The following is a 16881-nucleotide window of genomic DNA, read 5'->3' as shown; positions in this document are numbered from 1 at the left end:
AGCTATTTGCGAGGCCAAGGCCAGAGGATTGCTTGAGTCCTGGAGTTAAAGGTTGCAGTGAGCTATGATTGCACCACTGTACTCCAGACTGGGAGACAGAGAGAAACCTTGTCTCTCTCTAAAAGAAAAAAAAAGAATGAGTTAGTTTCCAAGTTCAAAGCGTACTTCTACTTGACAGGGCAGCTCCCGGGCATATTCAGATTCCAATCACTGGGTTGGGAGGGGTGGGGGGTGGTGAGGGAAAGCAGGAGGGAGGAGGTGGGGAGGGGGAGGGAATAGCTGGAGAAGCTCAGAGGAATCTGCGTTTGGGCCTGTATAGTGGAGGATTCATGGGAGGGACACAAAAAAATGTCAGACTTCAGAAAGATGAGGAAGGGGCGGAGGAGAGGCTGGGACCTGGAATGAGCTGCGGGGCTGTGGTGCCTCCGTGGGTGGGGCCAGAGCAGCGGTGGGGAGGAGGGTGTGGGGAGCTGGTGTAGGGAGCGGGTGGGTGGCTCTCGGAGTCCGGGTGGAGAGGAGGGGCCCTTTCTGTTGGGATTTGAATTAGCCAATCAGCGTCCCTCTTGCCCCTTCCCTCCCTCCCCTCCCCACCCTGCAGCTGGAGCGCTGAGCTCATCTGCCGGCCTGGGGCCTGAGCTGGATGGACTCCTCTGGTCACCACCCTGAGCCCCATGTGCTGGGGTCGTTCTGGGGGTTTTGGGAAGTTATCGGAATGTTGCCTTCCCCCTTGCTTGGGGGACTCCTCCGACTTGCTCTGCCCGCTCCTTGGCCCGTGTCCTGACTGGCCCCTACAGCTTGGTGCCTCATTTTCCCCTTCTGTTAAATGTGGCTTTTGACCAGCTGAATCTTCAGGGCTTTTGAGCTCCAGTGGTTTTATGGAGCAGAGGGGTATTGGTGGGATGGGGGTGGGGGGTCATGAATAAAACCACAGGCCTCAGTGCCCCCCCTCAACCCCCAGGCTCTCCCTCTGTGCTGGTCCTCACCATTGACAGGACCTACAGAACCTCGGTGGGGCCTTTGCCCAGCATGAGGAGGGTGAGGTCACAGGGTGGAGAGCCGCTGTGCCACTTGTTTGCTGTGTGGCCTTGGGTAGGTTCCTTCACATCTCTGAGCCTGTTTCCTCCTGTGGAAAATGGAGATAAAATGAGTCCCTCCCTCTAGAGGTTTTTGTGAGGATGAAATAAGTCAAGTGAACAGAGTAATGAACACTAGGTCTGGAAATAAACATGTATTGGTTATGGTTTTCTTTTTCTTTTTTCTTTTCTTTTTTTTTTTTTTTGAGACAGGGTCTCACTCTGTCACCCAAGCTGGAGTGCAGTGGTGTGATCTCGGCTAACTGCAACCTCTGCCTCCTGGGTTCCAGCAATTCTCCTACCTTAGCCTCCCAAGTAGCTGGGTTTACAGGCATGTGCCACCATGTCCAGCTAATTTTTGTATTTTTAGTAGAGATGAGGTTTCCCTATGTTGGCCAGGCTGGTCTCTAACTCCTGCCTTCAGGTGATCTACCCACGTCGGCCTCCCATAGTGCTGGGATTACAGGTGTGAGCCACCGCGCCTGGTCTGGTTGTGGTTTTCTTATTGCTCAGAAGAACTTAATACTTACTGTGTATACTTACATCAGTAGGACTAGCAGTAGTAGTAGACTAGTGGGACTGGTTGGTAGTAGTAGTAGACTAGTAGTCTGGGGGCAAGGGTAGGCCAGGATCTCAGCCTCCCTGGATGGATAAAAATCACCAGGAGAGCTTGTTCACAATGCAGATTCCCAGGACCTCTCAGGAGCTGAGACTAGGTACGAGGAGTTCAGGTCCAGGGAATCTGGGATCTAAATTCTTATCTAAAGTGACTCCTGTAGGAAGCCAAGGACACACCAGGAGACGACTCCTGTAGGAAGCCAAGGACGCACCAGGAGCACACCCCCTTCCTCAGATACAGATGTTGTTGGAGAAAATGTTCTGGCTTTGGGTTTAATTCCTAGGTGACCTGTGCAGGTTACCTCCCTTCTTTGAGCCTCAGTTTCCTCATCTGTAGAGTGGGGGTGACATTCCAACCCTCCTGGGGTTTGTAGGAGGATTCAGCCACACGGAGTCCAGAATGCTGCCTGGCCAGGGCATGCTCTTGCTTTTTTTCTTTTTTTTGAGACGAAGCCTTGCTCTGTTACCCAGGCTGGAGTGCAGTAGCGTGATCTCGACTCACTGCAACTTCCAGCTCCTGGGTTCAGGCAATTCTCCTGCCTCAGCCTTCCAAGTAGCTGGGATTATAGGCACGCCACCATACCCAGCTAATTTTTGTATTTTTTTAGTAGAGACGGGGTTTCACCGTGTTGGCCAGTCTGGTCTCGAACTCCTGACCTCAAGTGATCCGCTGGCCTCGGCCTCCCAAAGGGCCAGAATTACAGGCATGAGCCACCACGCCCCCGGCCTTGTTTCTTTGTTTCTTTCTTTCTTTTTTTTTTTTTTTTTTTTTTTTTTTTTTTGAGACGGAGTCTCGCTCTGTCGCCCAGGCTGGAGTGCAGTGGCCGGATCTCAGCTCACTGCAAGCTCCGCCTCCCGGGTTCACGCCATTCTCCTGCCTCAGCCTCCCGAGTAGCTGGGACTACAGGCGCCCACAACCGCGCCCGGCTAATTTTTTGTATTTTTAGTAGAGACGGGGTTTCACCGTGGTCTCGATCTCCTGACCTTGTGATCCGCCCGCCTCTTGAAACATAGTCTCGCTTTGTCACCCAGGCTGCAGTGCAGTGGCAGATCACAGCTCACTGCAGCCTTGACCTCCTGGACTCTCAAGGGATCCTCCTGCCTCAGCCTCCCAAGTGGCTGATACTACAGGCACACGCCATCATGCCCTGCTAATTTAAAAAATTTTTATAGAGATGGGAGTCTCCCTGTTTTGCTCAGTCTGGTCTTGAACTCCTGGCCTCAAACAGTCCTCCTAACTTAACCTCCCAAAGTATTGGAATTACAGGCATCAGCCACCATGCCTGGCCAGGGGCTGCTCTTTTGTGAGAGCTTCCATCCCTCTCCCTGAGGATCAGGATGACAGAGGCCTATGAGCCGAGGGGCCTGATGCCTGGGGAGCAGGGACTGGAGGCTGCTAGTTGTACTTGGCAGGAGCCAGGCCCTAGTGCTGTAAACAGTGACTTCATGGCTGAGTGCATTTGTTTGTGCTTTGGGGATTTGCCCTGGTTTCCGGAAGCCGCAGCTGCCGCGCCTCCCTTAGCATCTCAACCCCCCTACCTTGAGGGTAGCTGGGAGGATCAAATGAGACAGACACGTGGGGCGCTTCAAGTGCCTGACACAGTAAGCCCACTGTTGGGGTTTATTATTAATACTTTTATTGTTGATGTTAATGTAATGTGTTTTCACGCATTGGGCCTGTACGGCAGGATCAGGCTGAGAGTGAGACTTTAGAGTTGATCCACTCAATTTCAAACCTTGGTTCTACAGCCTTCCTAGCTGTGTGACCTTGGGAAGTGACCTTTCCTTTCTGAGCCTCAGAATGGGGATAATAATCAAAGTGCTTCCCAATGGGATGAAAAGCATGTGTTGACCCGCCCTCCCAGGGAATGTGCTAGCTGATTCTGTAAATCAATTGTGAGGGCTGAGGAGGCCCAGGACCACTGAGGCTCACTGAGGAGCAGGGACGAGGGCAGGCCACAGTGCTCCTGCCTCCTAGTCTGGCTGCCTGGAGTTGTGTTTTTTTTTTTTTTCCTCTGAGACAAAGTCTTGCTCTGTTGCCCAGGCTGGAGTGCAGTGGCGGCATCTCAGCTCACTGCAACCTCCGTCTCCTGGGTTCGAGCAATTTTCCTGCCTCAGCTTTCCGAGTAGCTGGGATTACAGGCATGTGCCACCACGCCTGGCTAATTTTTGTATTTAAGTAGAGACAGTAAAGACGGGATTTTACCATGTTGGCCAGGCTGGTCCTGAACTCGTGACCTCAAGTGATCCACCCGTCTCAGCCTCCCAGAGTGTTGGGATTATAGGCATGAGCCACCGTGCCCGGCCTGTGCTTTCTTTTGATATAGCAGCCATCAGGGGAAGAGAGTAAATAGGGAAGGGATTCCACGGAGAATGGGGCAAAAGAGAACTGGGGAATCATGGAGGGGATGGGAGGGGATAAAATTCATAGAGTTGTTCATGAACCCCAGAGGATCCAGAAATCCACATGGATTGTGACTTCTTGATGGGAACTGGTAGCCTCCCCAGGTGGAGGACATGGTGGAGATGCAGCATCCCCGCAGGTGGAGAGGAGCTGGCCCAGATAGGAGCTCATTTGAGAGCGGAGCCCTCCAGCCAGGAGTGTAGCCCTTCCCGGACAGTGGGTGGAGTTGGCATTTGAGGGCAGCCTCTTCAGCCCTGCGAGGGCAGGTGCCACTCCCCATGTATATTCAGTCATTCACTCGTTCATCTCCCCTCCCTTTTCACTTGTTGGACCCTTGGATTTATTTGTTCATCCAACAAGCATTTATTAGGCACTTAGTGTGTGCCTGACGCTGTGCCGCTGCTGGGACACATAGATGTGAATGAGGCCAAGTACGTCTGCGGCCTTGATCTCTGTACCCCACCACTCCTGCCTCAAGTGCTTAAGCAGGATGAGTGAGTGAGGAGTGAGTGAGTGAATGGAGAGTTGATCAGGACAGGGGCTTACTGGGTGACCTAACCAGCCCCAAACCAGGGACCATGTTTAAATAACTTGTACTGGGTCACATAGCCAGTAAATGCTAGAACTGGGCTTGAATCTAGTTTTCCCATCTGCAAAGCCCTTGTTCTGATACTGAGGGGTTGTTCTCCCCACTTATGGATGAGGAAGGTCTGGTGCCCAGAGAGGCTGTGGGAGGAGCCTCATGGTCCTGCTCCTGGCTGTCCTACGAGATCCTCAGGGGCAGAAAGAGGCAGTGGCAGTGGAGGGAGGGAGAGGCCGTGCCTGGTTTCCTTTCGGTCGTTGTTTTTCCTGGCCTGCCTCATACACTGCCAAGGGGTCTGTGCCGAGCTGGGCTTGGGCCCAGGCAGAGGACAGAGCCAGGGAGGGCCCTCTTCCCTTCCGGCAGGGAGGAGGCACCACAGTCATTTCCGAGACCAGCAGGCACGGGGCACTGGGCTCTCTGCCCCACATGGAGTTCCTGCTAGCGAAACCTGGGCACTTCTGGGAGACCCTGGGCTATACCAGCCCCTCAGCCAAACCCCTGGGGCTTCCAGCCCAGCTCAGCCCACACTGGCTTTGCATGACACTGAGCGAGTCACTTCTGCTCTGAGCTCCAGTTTCCTTGTAAAATGGGGATAGGACTGGGGTGAAGATGGGTGAGTTTGGCATGCAGTAAGTCTTCACCAAACAGTAGTTCCCAGCCTACACAGTGATGGAGTCTGGTTGCAATTTCCCAGCTCAGAAGAGCCTTCCATCCTCATCCCTGCAGGCCTCCTTTCCTGGCTTCCCTCAACCAGCCAGCAGGGAACAGAACAGAGGGTGTGTGCCAGGAATGGGGTGCTATTGCTACAGAGTCCTGGACCAGGATCAGAGATTGCAGCTCCTCTATCGTCTTTCTGTAGGGATGACTTGGACATCTGCCCGCCCTTTGTCATATCGGGCCTGTTCTACATCCCAGACAACTAGATACAGGTCTCAGGGTCACACTGTGACCTCCAGCCATCATGCCCTTCTCTGGGCTTCAGCTCCTTGGAGCAGCAGGCACCAGTCACCAAGAACTCACTGTGCAGGGCCCAGGCCAAGGCTTTTGTGCAATAGCTGGTTCAATTATCCTGTCAGGCTTGTAAGTTTGATCCTGTTATTACTGTGTTCACTTTATAGTTGAGGAGACTGAGGTGCAGAGAGGGAAATTGACTTGCCCAGGACTACAGGCTGGTCACTGGCAGAGATGGGATTCAGTGGTCTGGGGCCCATCTTGCTCTGGGTTTCCACTGCAGCTTAATCCCCTCTCTGTTTTGTTTTGTTTTGTGTTTAGGAGATAGGGTCTCGCTCTGTTGCCCAGGCTAGAATGCAGTGGCACAATCATAGCTCACTGCAGCCTTGAACTCCAGGGCCCAAGTGATTCTTCCATCTTGGCTTCCTGAGTAGCCTGGCCTATAGGTGTGTGCCACCATGCCAAGCTAACTTTTTTGGTTTCTTTATAGAGATGGAGTCTTGCTATGTTCCCCAGGCAGATCTTGAATTCCTGGGCTCAAGCGATCCTCCTGCCTCAAGCCTCTCAAAGTGTGGGATTACAGGTGTGAGCTACCGTGTCCAGCCCCTCAAAGTGTTGGGATTACAGGTGTGAGCTACTGTACCCAGCTCCTCAGTCTTCTCCCTTTAAGAAAAGCTTGTGGGGCCGGGCGCGGTGGCTCAAGCCTGTAATCCCAGCACTTTGGGAGGCCGAGACGGGCGGATCACGAGGTCAGGAGATCGAGACCATCCTGGCTGACACCGTGAAACCCCGTTTCTACTTTAAAAATACAAAAAACTAGCCGGGCGAGGTGGTGGGCGCCTGTAGTCCCAGCTACTCGGGAGGCTGAGGCAGGAGAATGGCGTGAACCCGGGAGGCGGAGCTTGCAGTGAGCTGAGATCTGGCCACTGCACTCCAGCCTGGGCGGCAGAGCAAGACTCCGTCTCAAAAAAAAAAAAAAAAAAGAAAAGCTTCTGGCCCTCCTACAGGCTTTTGTGAGGACTGGGTAAGAGGTGGCTGGGAGAGGCTTTGGAAGTGTGAAGAGCCCAGGTAGCCGGGCACAGTGGCTCATGCCTATAATCTCAGCTACTCAGGAGGCTGAGGCAGGAGAATCCCTTGAGGCCAGAAGTTCAAGATTCTCCTGGACCACATAGTGAGACCCCGTTTCTTTTTATTTATTTATTTAGAGACAGAGTTTTACTCTTGTTGCCCAGGCTGGAGTGCAGTGGCATGATTTCAGCTCACTGTAGCCTCTGCCTCCCTGGTTCAAGCAATTCTCCTGCTTCAGCCTCCCAAAGTGCTGGGATTACAGGCACCTGCCACCATGCCCGGCTAATTTTTTGTATTTTTCGTAGAGATGGGGTTTCACCATGTTGGCCAGTCTGACCTTGAACTCCTGACCTCAGGTGATCCACCTGCCTCGACCTCCCAAAGTGCTGGGATTACAGGTGTGAGCCACCATGCCCGGCTGAGACCCTGTTTCTACAAAAAAATGCAAAATTAACCAGGTGTGGTTATGCATACCTGTAGTCCTAGCTATTCTGGAGGCTGAGGTGAGAGGATTGCTTGAGCCCTGGAGTTCAAGCCTGCAGTGAGACATCATTGCACCACTACACTCCAATCTGGAAGATATAGTGAGACCCTGTCTCAAAAAAAAAAATAAGGCCGGGCGCGGTGGCTCAAGCCTGTAATCCCAGCACTTTGGGAGGCCGAGACGGGCGGATCACGAGGTCAGGAGATCGAGACCATCCTGGCTAACATGGTGAAACCCCGTCTCTACTAAAAAAATACAAAAAAAAAAAAACTAGTGGCCGGGCGCGGTGGCTCAAGCCTGTAATCCCAGCACTTTGGGAGGACGAGACGGGCGGATCACAAGGTCAGGAGATTGAGACCATCCTGGCTAACACGGTGAAACCCCGTCTCTACTAAAAAATACAAAAAAAAAAAACTAGCTGGGCGAGGTGGCGGGCGCCTGTGGTCCCAGCTACTCGGGAGGCTGAGGCAGGAGAATGGCGTGAACCCGGGAGGCGGAGCTTGCAGTGAGCCAAGATCCGGCCACTGCACTCCAGCCTGGGTGACAGAGCAAGACTCCGTCTCAAAAAAAAAAAAAAAAACTAGCTGGGCGAGGTGGCGGGCGCCTGTAGTCCCAGCTACTCGGGAGGCTGAGGCAGGAGAATGGCATAAACCCGGGAGGCAGAGCTTGCAGTGAGCTGAGATCCGGCCACTGCACTCCAGCCTGGGTGACAGAGCAAGACTCCGTCTCAAAAAAAAAAAAAAAAAAAAAGCCCCAGGTAAATGAAAAGGCATTTCTGAGAATAGGGTCTTCCCAGCTTTCTGGGGCTGTGCTGTGATACAGACACCAGGAGCTTGTGGTACCTAGGTTTGGGTTTTGGTTCTGCTGCTTCCTTCATGAGTTTCTTGGTCTCTTTGTGCCTCAGTTTGCTCATCTGCAGTGTGGCAGTGATGCAATAGGAACCTGCCTGTCTCTGGGGTTGCCCTGCTGTGAACGTCGGGTGGTCAATGGGACTTGCAGTGGGGGCTCTCCTCAGCCTCCTCACACCCTTCTCTCTCCCACCCCTGCACAGGTCTCTAAGGACATCTCCATGCGGCTGCATAAGGAACTCGAGGTGGTGGAGAAGAAACGGGCGCGGCTGGAGGAGGAGAACGAAGAACTTCGTCAGCGGCTCATCGAGACTGAGCTGGCTAAGCAGGTGCTACAGACAGAGCTGGAGCGACCGAGAGAGGTGAGGACTTTGTGCATCCAGCAGGGCCAGCCTAGGGCAGGCGGGCACATGCAAGCCCCCACAAGCCAGTGTCTCTGCGAGCCCCCACTTGGGAAATGGGCAGCTTATGCCTCCCTGGCAAGGTCGTTTATTCATTCATTCCTCCAACATGCATTTCCTGAGCACCTACTGTGTAAACTGTGTGCTGGACACTAAGGTTACTACGGTGAACAAAATACACCCAGTTCCTGTCCTCAGGGAGCTCACAGGGTAACGAGAGGGAGTCATTCATCAAAGAACCACAGCCGCTGTGGGAGGATTCACTGAGAAAACATGCAACAATGTCAGGCATGGGGCTCAGCCCTCTGTGCCTCAGTTTCCTTACCTGTAAAATGGGGCAGTGGTGCCCTGAGTCATTGTGAGGACCAACAGGAATAACGCACATGTGGAGTGGCTGCAAGAGGCTGCCAGGTCTGCCATTTGGCGTGAAGTCAGTGCGGGGGCTGGGTCTCAGGCCGGTGTCGCTGGGGTACTGGTGCTTCCTCAATGTGACCCTGAGACACAATCCTGTCTGTCTTTGTTCATGCCAGTTCCTCCCCCGGCAGACCTCCTCCTCCTGTTGTGTGTTGGGTATACACAACATATAGTATGCGCCCTGCTTGACAGTTTATCTCAAACATTTTCATGCTAACAAGGTTGCAATCGTGCCCATTTTATGGATGAGCAAACAGCCCTTGAGAGAGGGAGGGATGACCTCAAGGTCATGCAGGGCTGAGGGGGTTCTGCAGAATGCCAACTAGAAACCGTCAACCTAGGTGTCCCTTAAAGGCTGGAATCCCCCCATTCCAGGGGTCTGTGTTCCAAATGGTCTGGGGTGGCTTCTGGCCCTAGAGGCAGAGCCAGGCCTTAGCTCTCTGCCTGCTGATGAGGTATGAGGATCATGCATTCTTCCAGGGCACACTCCTCGCTGCAGGCGCTGCCTGCCTTCCTCCCCCGAGGGCGAGCCTGCCAGTGTCCCTGGACTGAGACACCACAGCCCGAGGCCAGAACATTCCTCCAGCCATCCTTCCCACTGGGCGTGTTGGTGTGATGTGCCAATGCCCTCTCAGTGTGCAGGGAGAGGAGGCGTTTGCTGCTAAGGGTGGCTAGCCCCCTCCCTTCATTCAGCTGCCCGCTCCCACGGCCTGGCCCGTAACACAGAGCACCCTCTTCACACCGTCTTGCTGCTGCTACCCTTGATAGTGAAAAGGGGAGACAATTTCTGAAAGCATCTTAAGGTCACAGTACAAGTGATGAAACTGAGGCTCCGGGAGGAACAACTTGCCTGAGTTCACCCAGCCTGTACTTAGCAGAGATGTGGCTGGAACCCTGAAGCCACTTCCCTTCTCTAAGTCTCAGTTTCTTTATCTGTGACATCAGGATAAGCAAACAAACAAGCAAAGCCTGCATGGTGGCTCACACCTATAATCCCAGCACTTTGGAAGGCCGAGGTAGGCAGATCTCTTGAGCCTAAGAGTTCAAGACCAGCCTGGGCCACATAGCAAAACCCTGTCTCTATAAAGAATGCAAAAATTAGCCAGGCTTGGTGGTGCCTGCCTGTAGTCCCAGCTACTTAGGAGGTGGAGGCTGTAGTGAGGTGAGATTGTACCACTGCACTCCAGCCTGGGAGATAGAGTGAGACCCTGTCTCAAAAAAAAAAGATAAAAGGGGTCCAGGCACAGTGGCTCACGCCTGTAATCCCAGCACTTTAGGAGGCCGAGGCGGGTGGATCACCTGAGGTCAGGAGTTCGAGACCAGCCTAGCCAACATGGCGAAATCCTGTGTCTACTAAAAATACCAAAAAAAAAAATTTAGCTGGGCGTGGTGGCGGGCACCTGTAATCCCAGGTACTTGGGAGGCTGAGGTAGGAGAATCTCTTGAACCCGGGAGGTGGTGGTTGCAGTGAGCCAAGATCACGCCATTGCACTCACTCCAGCCTGGGCGACAAAAGCGAAACTCCGTCTCAAATAAATAAATAAATAAATAAATAAAACAGGGTGATAACTGTACGCAGCCTATGAGGTTGTTTAGGATCATGAATAAGATTATGTAACCATGGAATACTATGAAGAAATTAAGAAGAATAAGATAGTATGGCAGTTCCTCAAAAATTAAACAGAACAATCATATGATCCAGCATTCTCACTTCTAGGTATATCCCCAAAAGAAATGAAAGCAGAGACTCAAAGAGATATTTACACATCCATGTTCAGAGGAGCATAACTCACAATAGCCAGAAGATAGGAGCAACCCAAATGTTCATCAGCGGATGAATGGATGAACATAGTGTAGTGTACATGTGTAATGGAAAACTCTTCAACCTTACAAAGGAATGAAGCTGGGTATCATGGCTCATGCTGTAATCCCAGCCTTCTGGGAGGCAGAGGTGGGCAGATTGGTTGGGACCAGGAGTTCAAGACCAACCTGAGCAACATGGCAAAACCCCATCTCTATAAAAAATACAAAATTTAGCCAGGCATGGTGGTGCATGCCTGTAGTCCCAGCTACTAGGGAGGTTGAGGTGGGAGGATTGCTTGAGCCCAAGAGGTTGAGGCTTCAGTGAGCTATGGTGGCACCCCTGGACTCTGGCCTGGGCTATAGAGTGAGACCCTGCATCGAGAGGGAGAGGGAGAGGGAGGAAAACAGAACAGAACAGAAAAGACCAGCACTTTGGGAGGCCGAGGCCGGCGGATCATGAGATCAGGAGATCAAGACTATCCTGGCTAACACGGTGAAACCCCGTCTCTACTAAAAATACAAAAAAATTAGTCAGACATGGTGGCGGGCGCCTGTAGTTCCAGCTACTCAGGAGGCTGAGGCAGGAGAATGGTGTGAACCCGGGAGGCGGAGCTTGCAGTGAGCCTAGATTGCGCCCCTGCACTCCAGCCTGGGCGACGGAGCGAGACTTCATCTCAAAAAAAGAAAAGAAAGTATTTGGAATTTATTTGTGAAATTTTAAAAGAGGTCAGACTTGTAAAGAGCTCTTTGTGGTGCCTGGTACAGAGTAGGTGCTCAAGAAACACTGGTTCACATCCCTCTGCGGCTGCTGTCAGTGAGGCTGGTCTAGCTCTCCTCACGTGCCCTGTGGTGTCTCAGGCTTGTGCGCAGAAGGCGGGAGCCTGTGTTTATTATTTGCTGTTTATCCTCTCCCTCCTCCCTCTCTTTCCTGACATGGTTTCTATGGAGACGAGGGTCCCTGAGCAATTCTTCTGCCAGAGCCTCAGTCCCATCATCACGATCTGCCGTTGCCATCCTGACAGGCTGCCGAGGCGGTGCTGTCACCCGGCTGGGAACAGGAGCCCCTGGCCTGAGCTGATGTGGTTGCCATGGAGACAGCTCTCTGCTAGAGAGAAGGGAGGTGGCAGGCCCCAGCCGAGGGCTGCGGTGGCACTGTTGCCCAGCTACCCCTCTTCCAGTGTCACACCCCTCCTTGTGTTTTAGGCAGAAAGCCAATACGAGTGTTGACGTGATTTATTATGATATAGCTGCTGTGTCTGAGCCCTCACTCTGTGCCAGGCACCACACAAGCCTTGACCACACCAGCACATTTAACCCTCCAACCGCCTTCCCACAGACACGGTGTGGTTGTCTTATTTTATAGGTGCCACTGTTTGTTGGCAATTTTAAAATCATGATTTAATTCCCATATCATACAATTCACCATTTAAAAGTACTCAGTTCAGGCTGGGCGCGGTGGCTCACGACTGTAATCCCAGCACTTTGGGGGGCCGAGGTGGGCAGATCACCTGAGGTCAGGAGTTCGAGACCAGCCTGACCAACATGATGAAACCCCATCTGTACTAAAAATACAAAAATTAGATGGGTGTGGTGGTGGGCGCCTGTAATCCCAGCTACCTGGGAGGTTGAGATAGGAGAAGAATTGCTTGAACCTGGGAGCTGGAAGTTGCAGTGAGCCGACATCCCATCATTGCACTCCAGCCTGGGCAACAGAGCGAGACTCTGTCTCAAAAAAAAAAAAAAAGCGTGCAATTCAGACCAGGCATAGCACTTTGGGAGGCCGAGGCAGGATGATTGCTTGAGCCCAGGAGTTTGAGACCAGCCTGGGCAATATAGTAAGACCCCCATCTCTACAAACAGTTTAAAAATTAGCTGGCATGATGGCACAAGCCTATGGTTCCAGCTACTCAAGAGGCTGAGGTGGGAGAATTACTTGAGCTTGGGAAACGGAGGTTTCAGTGAGCCGAGATCACGCCAGTGTACTCCAGTCTGGGTGACAGCGCAAGACCCTGTCTGAAAAAATAATAATAAAAATAAAAACAACAAAACAGTGTATAATTCAGTGATTTTTATTATATTCATGATGTTGTGTAGTGTCACCATTATCTACTTCCAGAACATTTCCATGACCCCAAAAAGTAACCTCATGCCTGTGAACAGTCACTCCCCACGCCCCCTTTCCCTCTTGTCCCCAGCAACCACTCGTCCGCTTTGTGTCTCTGGATTTGCCTGTTCTGCGTGCTTCATCCAAATGGAGTCTTTGGTGACTGGCTTCTTTTACTTAGCATCAGGTTTTCAAGGTTTATCCATCCATGTTGAAGAATGTAGCAGGACCTCATTCCTCTTTATGGCTGAGTAATCATCCATTGTGTGGGTATATAACCACATTAGATTTGTCCATTTATCTGGGTTGCTTTGGCTACTATGAATAATGCTGCTGGGAACACTCATGTGCACGTTTCTGAGATTCTGTGTGTGTTCTCTTGTGTAGATCCAGGGAGTAGAACCGCAGGATGTAGACTCAACTGGGGAAAGACAAAGATGGGATTCAAACCCAGGACTCCACATCTCCCAAACTCACACTGACTTTTCTGGTGTTGCCCCTACACTCCTTGCCCCACGCTTGCTTTCCTAGGACCCTCAGGTGTCTTCAGAATCCTGGAAGAGGCTGCCCACTCCAGTGACTGCTTCCCTCGCTGGCACAGCCTTCTCATCCAGATTTCCTACCTGGTGGGCTAGGAAGGGGCTGATAGTTCAAAGCCTGGTTCTACGTTTTTTCCGGCTTTGGCACTTACTCGCAAGTGACTGTAACCTTTGGGGAAATGATATAACTGCTCTAGTGCTTAGTTTGTTTATTTATTTTATTATTATTATTGGGGGAGACAAGAGTCTTGCTGTGTCACTCAGGCTAGAGTGTAGTGGCATGATCATGGCTTGTTGCAGCCTCAAACTTCTGGGCTCAAGAGATCCTCCTGCCTCACCATCCCAAGTTGCTGGGACTATAGGCGCACGCCACCACACCTGGCTAATTTTGTAATTTTTAAAGAGATAGCGTCTCTCGCTATGTTGCCCAGGCTGGTCTCAAACTCCTGGACTCAAGTGATCTGCCCACCTCAGCTTCCAAAGTTCTGGGATTACAGGCATGAGCCATCGTACCCAGCCCAGTTTGTTTATTTATAAAATTGGAATATTATCCCTACTTCTCAGAGGTGTTTGTGAAAATTAAACAAGACAAGCAAGTAAAGTGCTTAACACAGACTAAGGACTTATTATTTTCGTTACTGCCACAACCACCGTGAGGGCTGCGGGTCTGGAGAAGCATTTGCCTTAGTTGAATAAATACATTTCTGCTGCCTCTGGCAAGGAGCTCTCTGTCTAGAGCTGCCAGTTGCCCGGGAAAGGAGCAGCTACGTTGCCAATCTTCACGTGCAGTTGGCTCCATCTGTCCTTGTGACATTTGATTTGGGGCCAATGTTTAAACCACTCTTTGTTTTCTTCCCCAAATGATCTCTCCCTAACCAAGAGTCACATGGCCTCTCTGTGTGGCCATATCAGCCATTCTGGAGGAAGAATGAGCCTAAATCTTTGAGGTGCACCCCCAACCCTGGTTTCCTTCTAGAATCTAGAGTAGGCCAGGCACAGTGGCTTACATCTGTAATCCCAACGCTTTGGGAGGTCGAGGCGGGTGGATCACTTGGGTTCAGGGCAGACCAGCCTGGGCAACATGGTGACATCCAATTCCTACAAAAAATACAAAAAAGTAGCCAGATGTGGTGGTGCACGCCTGTAGTCTCAGCTGGTCAGGAGGCTGAGGCATGACAATTGCTTGAACCTGTGAGGCAGAGGTTGCAGTGAGCCGAGATCATGCCGTGGTACTCCAGCCTAGGCGACAGAGTGAGACCCTGTCTCAAAAAAAAAAAAAAAAAAAAAGAAGAGTAAATTTTGTACCTGAAGCACAGTTTGTGCTTTCATTGAGACCTTTCCAAACATCTCCTCCTCCAGATTTGGTGAAAATCTGCCTCGCTGTTTTGGCAGAAGGTTCATTTTGTTCCTTGGAAGGTTGGCCTTTGTTTCTTGGCTGAAGTGGCGCAGGAAGGTGTTTGAGTGTAGAGGCCCCTCCAGAGCTGTGCTCAGGAGCTCTCTCCTGGGCTGAAGGAAAGACAAGGGAGAACATAGCTCAGGCTTCTCCTAGAAGCCTGTAGACCAGGGATGCTTGGAGGCACCACCCTGGCTGCTCAAAGACAGCCTTGTGAGTTGCTGGCGAGTGGGGAAGCCCCTGTTGCATGCCAGGCCACAGTTTGTCCTCAGGGCTGGGCATGTCCCCAGGCTTTGCGACTGCATTCCTGCTGGTGTCCACGCACCACCCTGCCCTGTCCCACCCTCTCAAGGCCCAGAGCCAGAACATCTGCCTCTTGGGCAGAGACTGACTTCATCCCTGGGGGCTCCACAAAGGGGCTCTGACAGGCCCTGGCTTTCTTGAGGGGTGGCAGCCCCCCAGCCGCCTGGCCAGCTACTGCCCTGCAGAGGGGAGGAAGGTCTTTGTGCACTCTGAGCCCGCCTTGTATTCCCTCCAGAATGGCAGGGCTGTGTGGGAACCCACATGGCTTAGGTAAGGTGGGGGAAGTGTCAGGTCCCACCAGAAAAGGGTGGAACTCGTCTCCTCTGCCCACTGCCCTGCTTTCTAGTGAGATTCAAGCCATTCAGCTCATTCACACCTTTTCTCTGCCTGCTGGAAAGGTGTGCGGTGACTTCTTGGGGAAAGTATATTTTAAAAACCTTTTATAATGACTTTTCCCTTCCCCACAATAGGTAGTTAGTATATACTTAGCAAGCAGAAAAAGATTAGAAGATTCAAATAAGCCATAGGGAATTTCTGTATGGATGGGGAGGTGCATATACTTCCAATAAGTTTTTCTATGTAGACATATATGTGTATTTAAATGTAAATGTGAATATGCTTTTTTTCTTTTTTGGAGACAAGGTCTGGCTCTATTGCCCAGGCTGGAGTGCAGGGATGTGATCTTGGCTCAGTGTAACCTCTGCCTCCCAGACTCAAGTGATCCTTCCACCTCAGCCTCCCGAGTAGCTAGGACTACAGGCACGTGCCACAACACCCAGCTAAGAATATGCATTTTGTTTGTTTTGTTTTTGTTTTTATTTTTGTTTTTGAGACGGAGTTTCGCTCTTGTTGCCCAGGCTAGAGTGCAATGGTGCAATCTCAGCTCACTGCCACCTCTGCCTCCTGGGTTCAAGCGATTCTCCTGCCTCAGCCTCCCAAGTAGCTGGGATTACAGGCATGCACCACCATGCCTGGCTAATTTTTTTTTGTATTTTTAGTAGAGACAGGGTTTCTCCATGTTGGTTAGGCTGGTCTTGAACTCCCGACTTCAGGTGATCCACCCGCCTCGGCCTCCCAAAGTGCTGGGATTATAGGCGTGAGCCACCGCGTCTGGCCAGAATATGCATTTTTTTAATCTAAAAAAGTAATACAAACTCAGTGAAGCAAAAATATCATTAGAAAAGCACACAGATGCATACCTAGCATACCTCTAAGGACAAGCTGCAGCACTCTGGTTATGTTGGTTGCCTTGGGCAGGATAACTGGGTGACTGGGTTCACTGTATTCTTTTATGTACTTTTTGAATGTTGAACCATGTGACTTTGTTATCTATTCAAAAATAATAGAAATAATAAAACCCGTACATTAAAGAAGAAAGTCTTCAGTTTGACTCCTCAGCCGGACCCAGCATCAGCAGTTTGCTTTGTATCTTTCCAGGCCTTTCTCTAGTCTCATTCAATGCAGAGTTCTATAGATTTTGAAACTCTTTTTTTTTTTTTTTTTTTGAGACAGAGTCTTGCTCTGTTGCCCAGACTGGAGTGCAGTGGTGTGCTCTCAGCTCACTGCAACCACTGCCTCACGGGTTCAACCAAGTCTCCTGCCTCAGTTTCCCTAGTAGCTGGGATTACAGGCGCCTGCCACCACTCCCAGCTAATTTTTTGTATTTTTAGTAGAGATGCATTTTCACTATGTTGGCCAGGCTGGTCTCAAAGTCCTGGCCTCAGGTGATCCACCCGCATTGGCCTCCGCAAGTGCTGGAATTACAGGTGTGAGCCACCACACCCAGCCATTTCTTTCTTTCTTTCTTTTTTTTTTTTTTTTTTTTTTTTTTTGAAACGGAGTTTCATTCTTGTTGCCCAGGCTGGAGTGCAATGGCACGCTCTCGGCTCACTGCA

At 51.3% G+C, this 16881-nt stretch overlaps 1 protein-coding gene across 5 annotated transcripts in view; it reads left to right on the top strand.

The window, feature by feature from the left end:
- The window catches only part of MTCL2 (microtubule crosslinking factor 2), a 91603-nt gene that overhangs the window by 27330 nt on the left and 47392 nt on the right, over window positions 1–16881 (top strand). For all 5 annotated transcript variants that reach the window (XR_013399850.1, XM_077951647.1, XM_077951649.1 and 2 more), the window contains one exon: window positions 8233–8391. Coding sequence is in view for 4 of the 5 variants with exons in the window: in XM_077951647.1 (XP_077807773.1) it covers window positions 8233–8391 (159 nt within the window). In the remaining variant the exon portion in view is untranslated. The remainder of the gene's footprint in view (window positions 1–8232; window positions 8392–16881) is intronic.

This window comes from Macaca mulatta, chromosome 10 (assembly GCF_049350105.2).
Source record: "Macaca mulatta isolate MMU2019108-1 chromosome 10, T2T-MMU8v2.0, whole genome shotgun sequence".
Classification (NCBI taxonomy): domain Eukaryota; kingdom Metazoa; phylum Chordata; class Mammalia; order Primates; family Cercopithecidae; genus Macaca; species Macaca mulatta.
The sequence above is the reverse complement of the archived record's forward strand: the minus strand, read 5'-3'. Positions and strand labels throughout refer to the sequence as shown.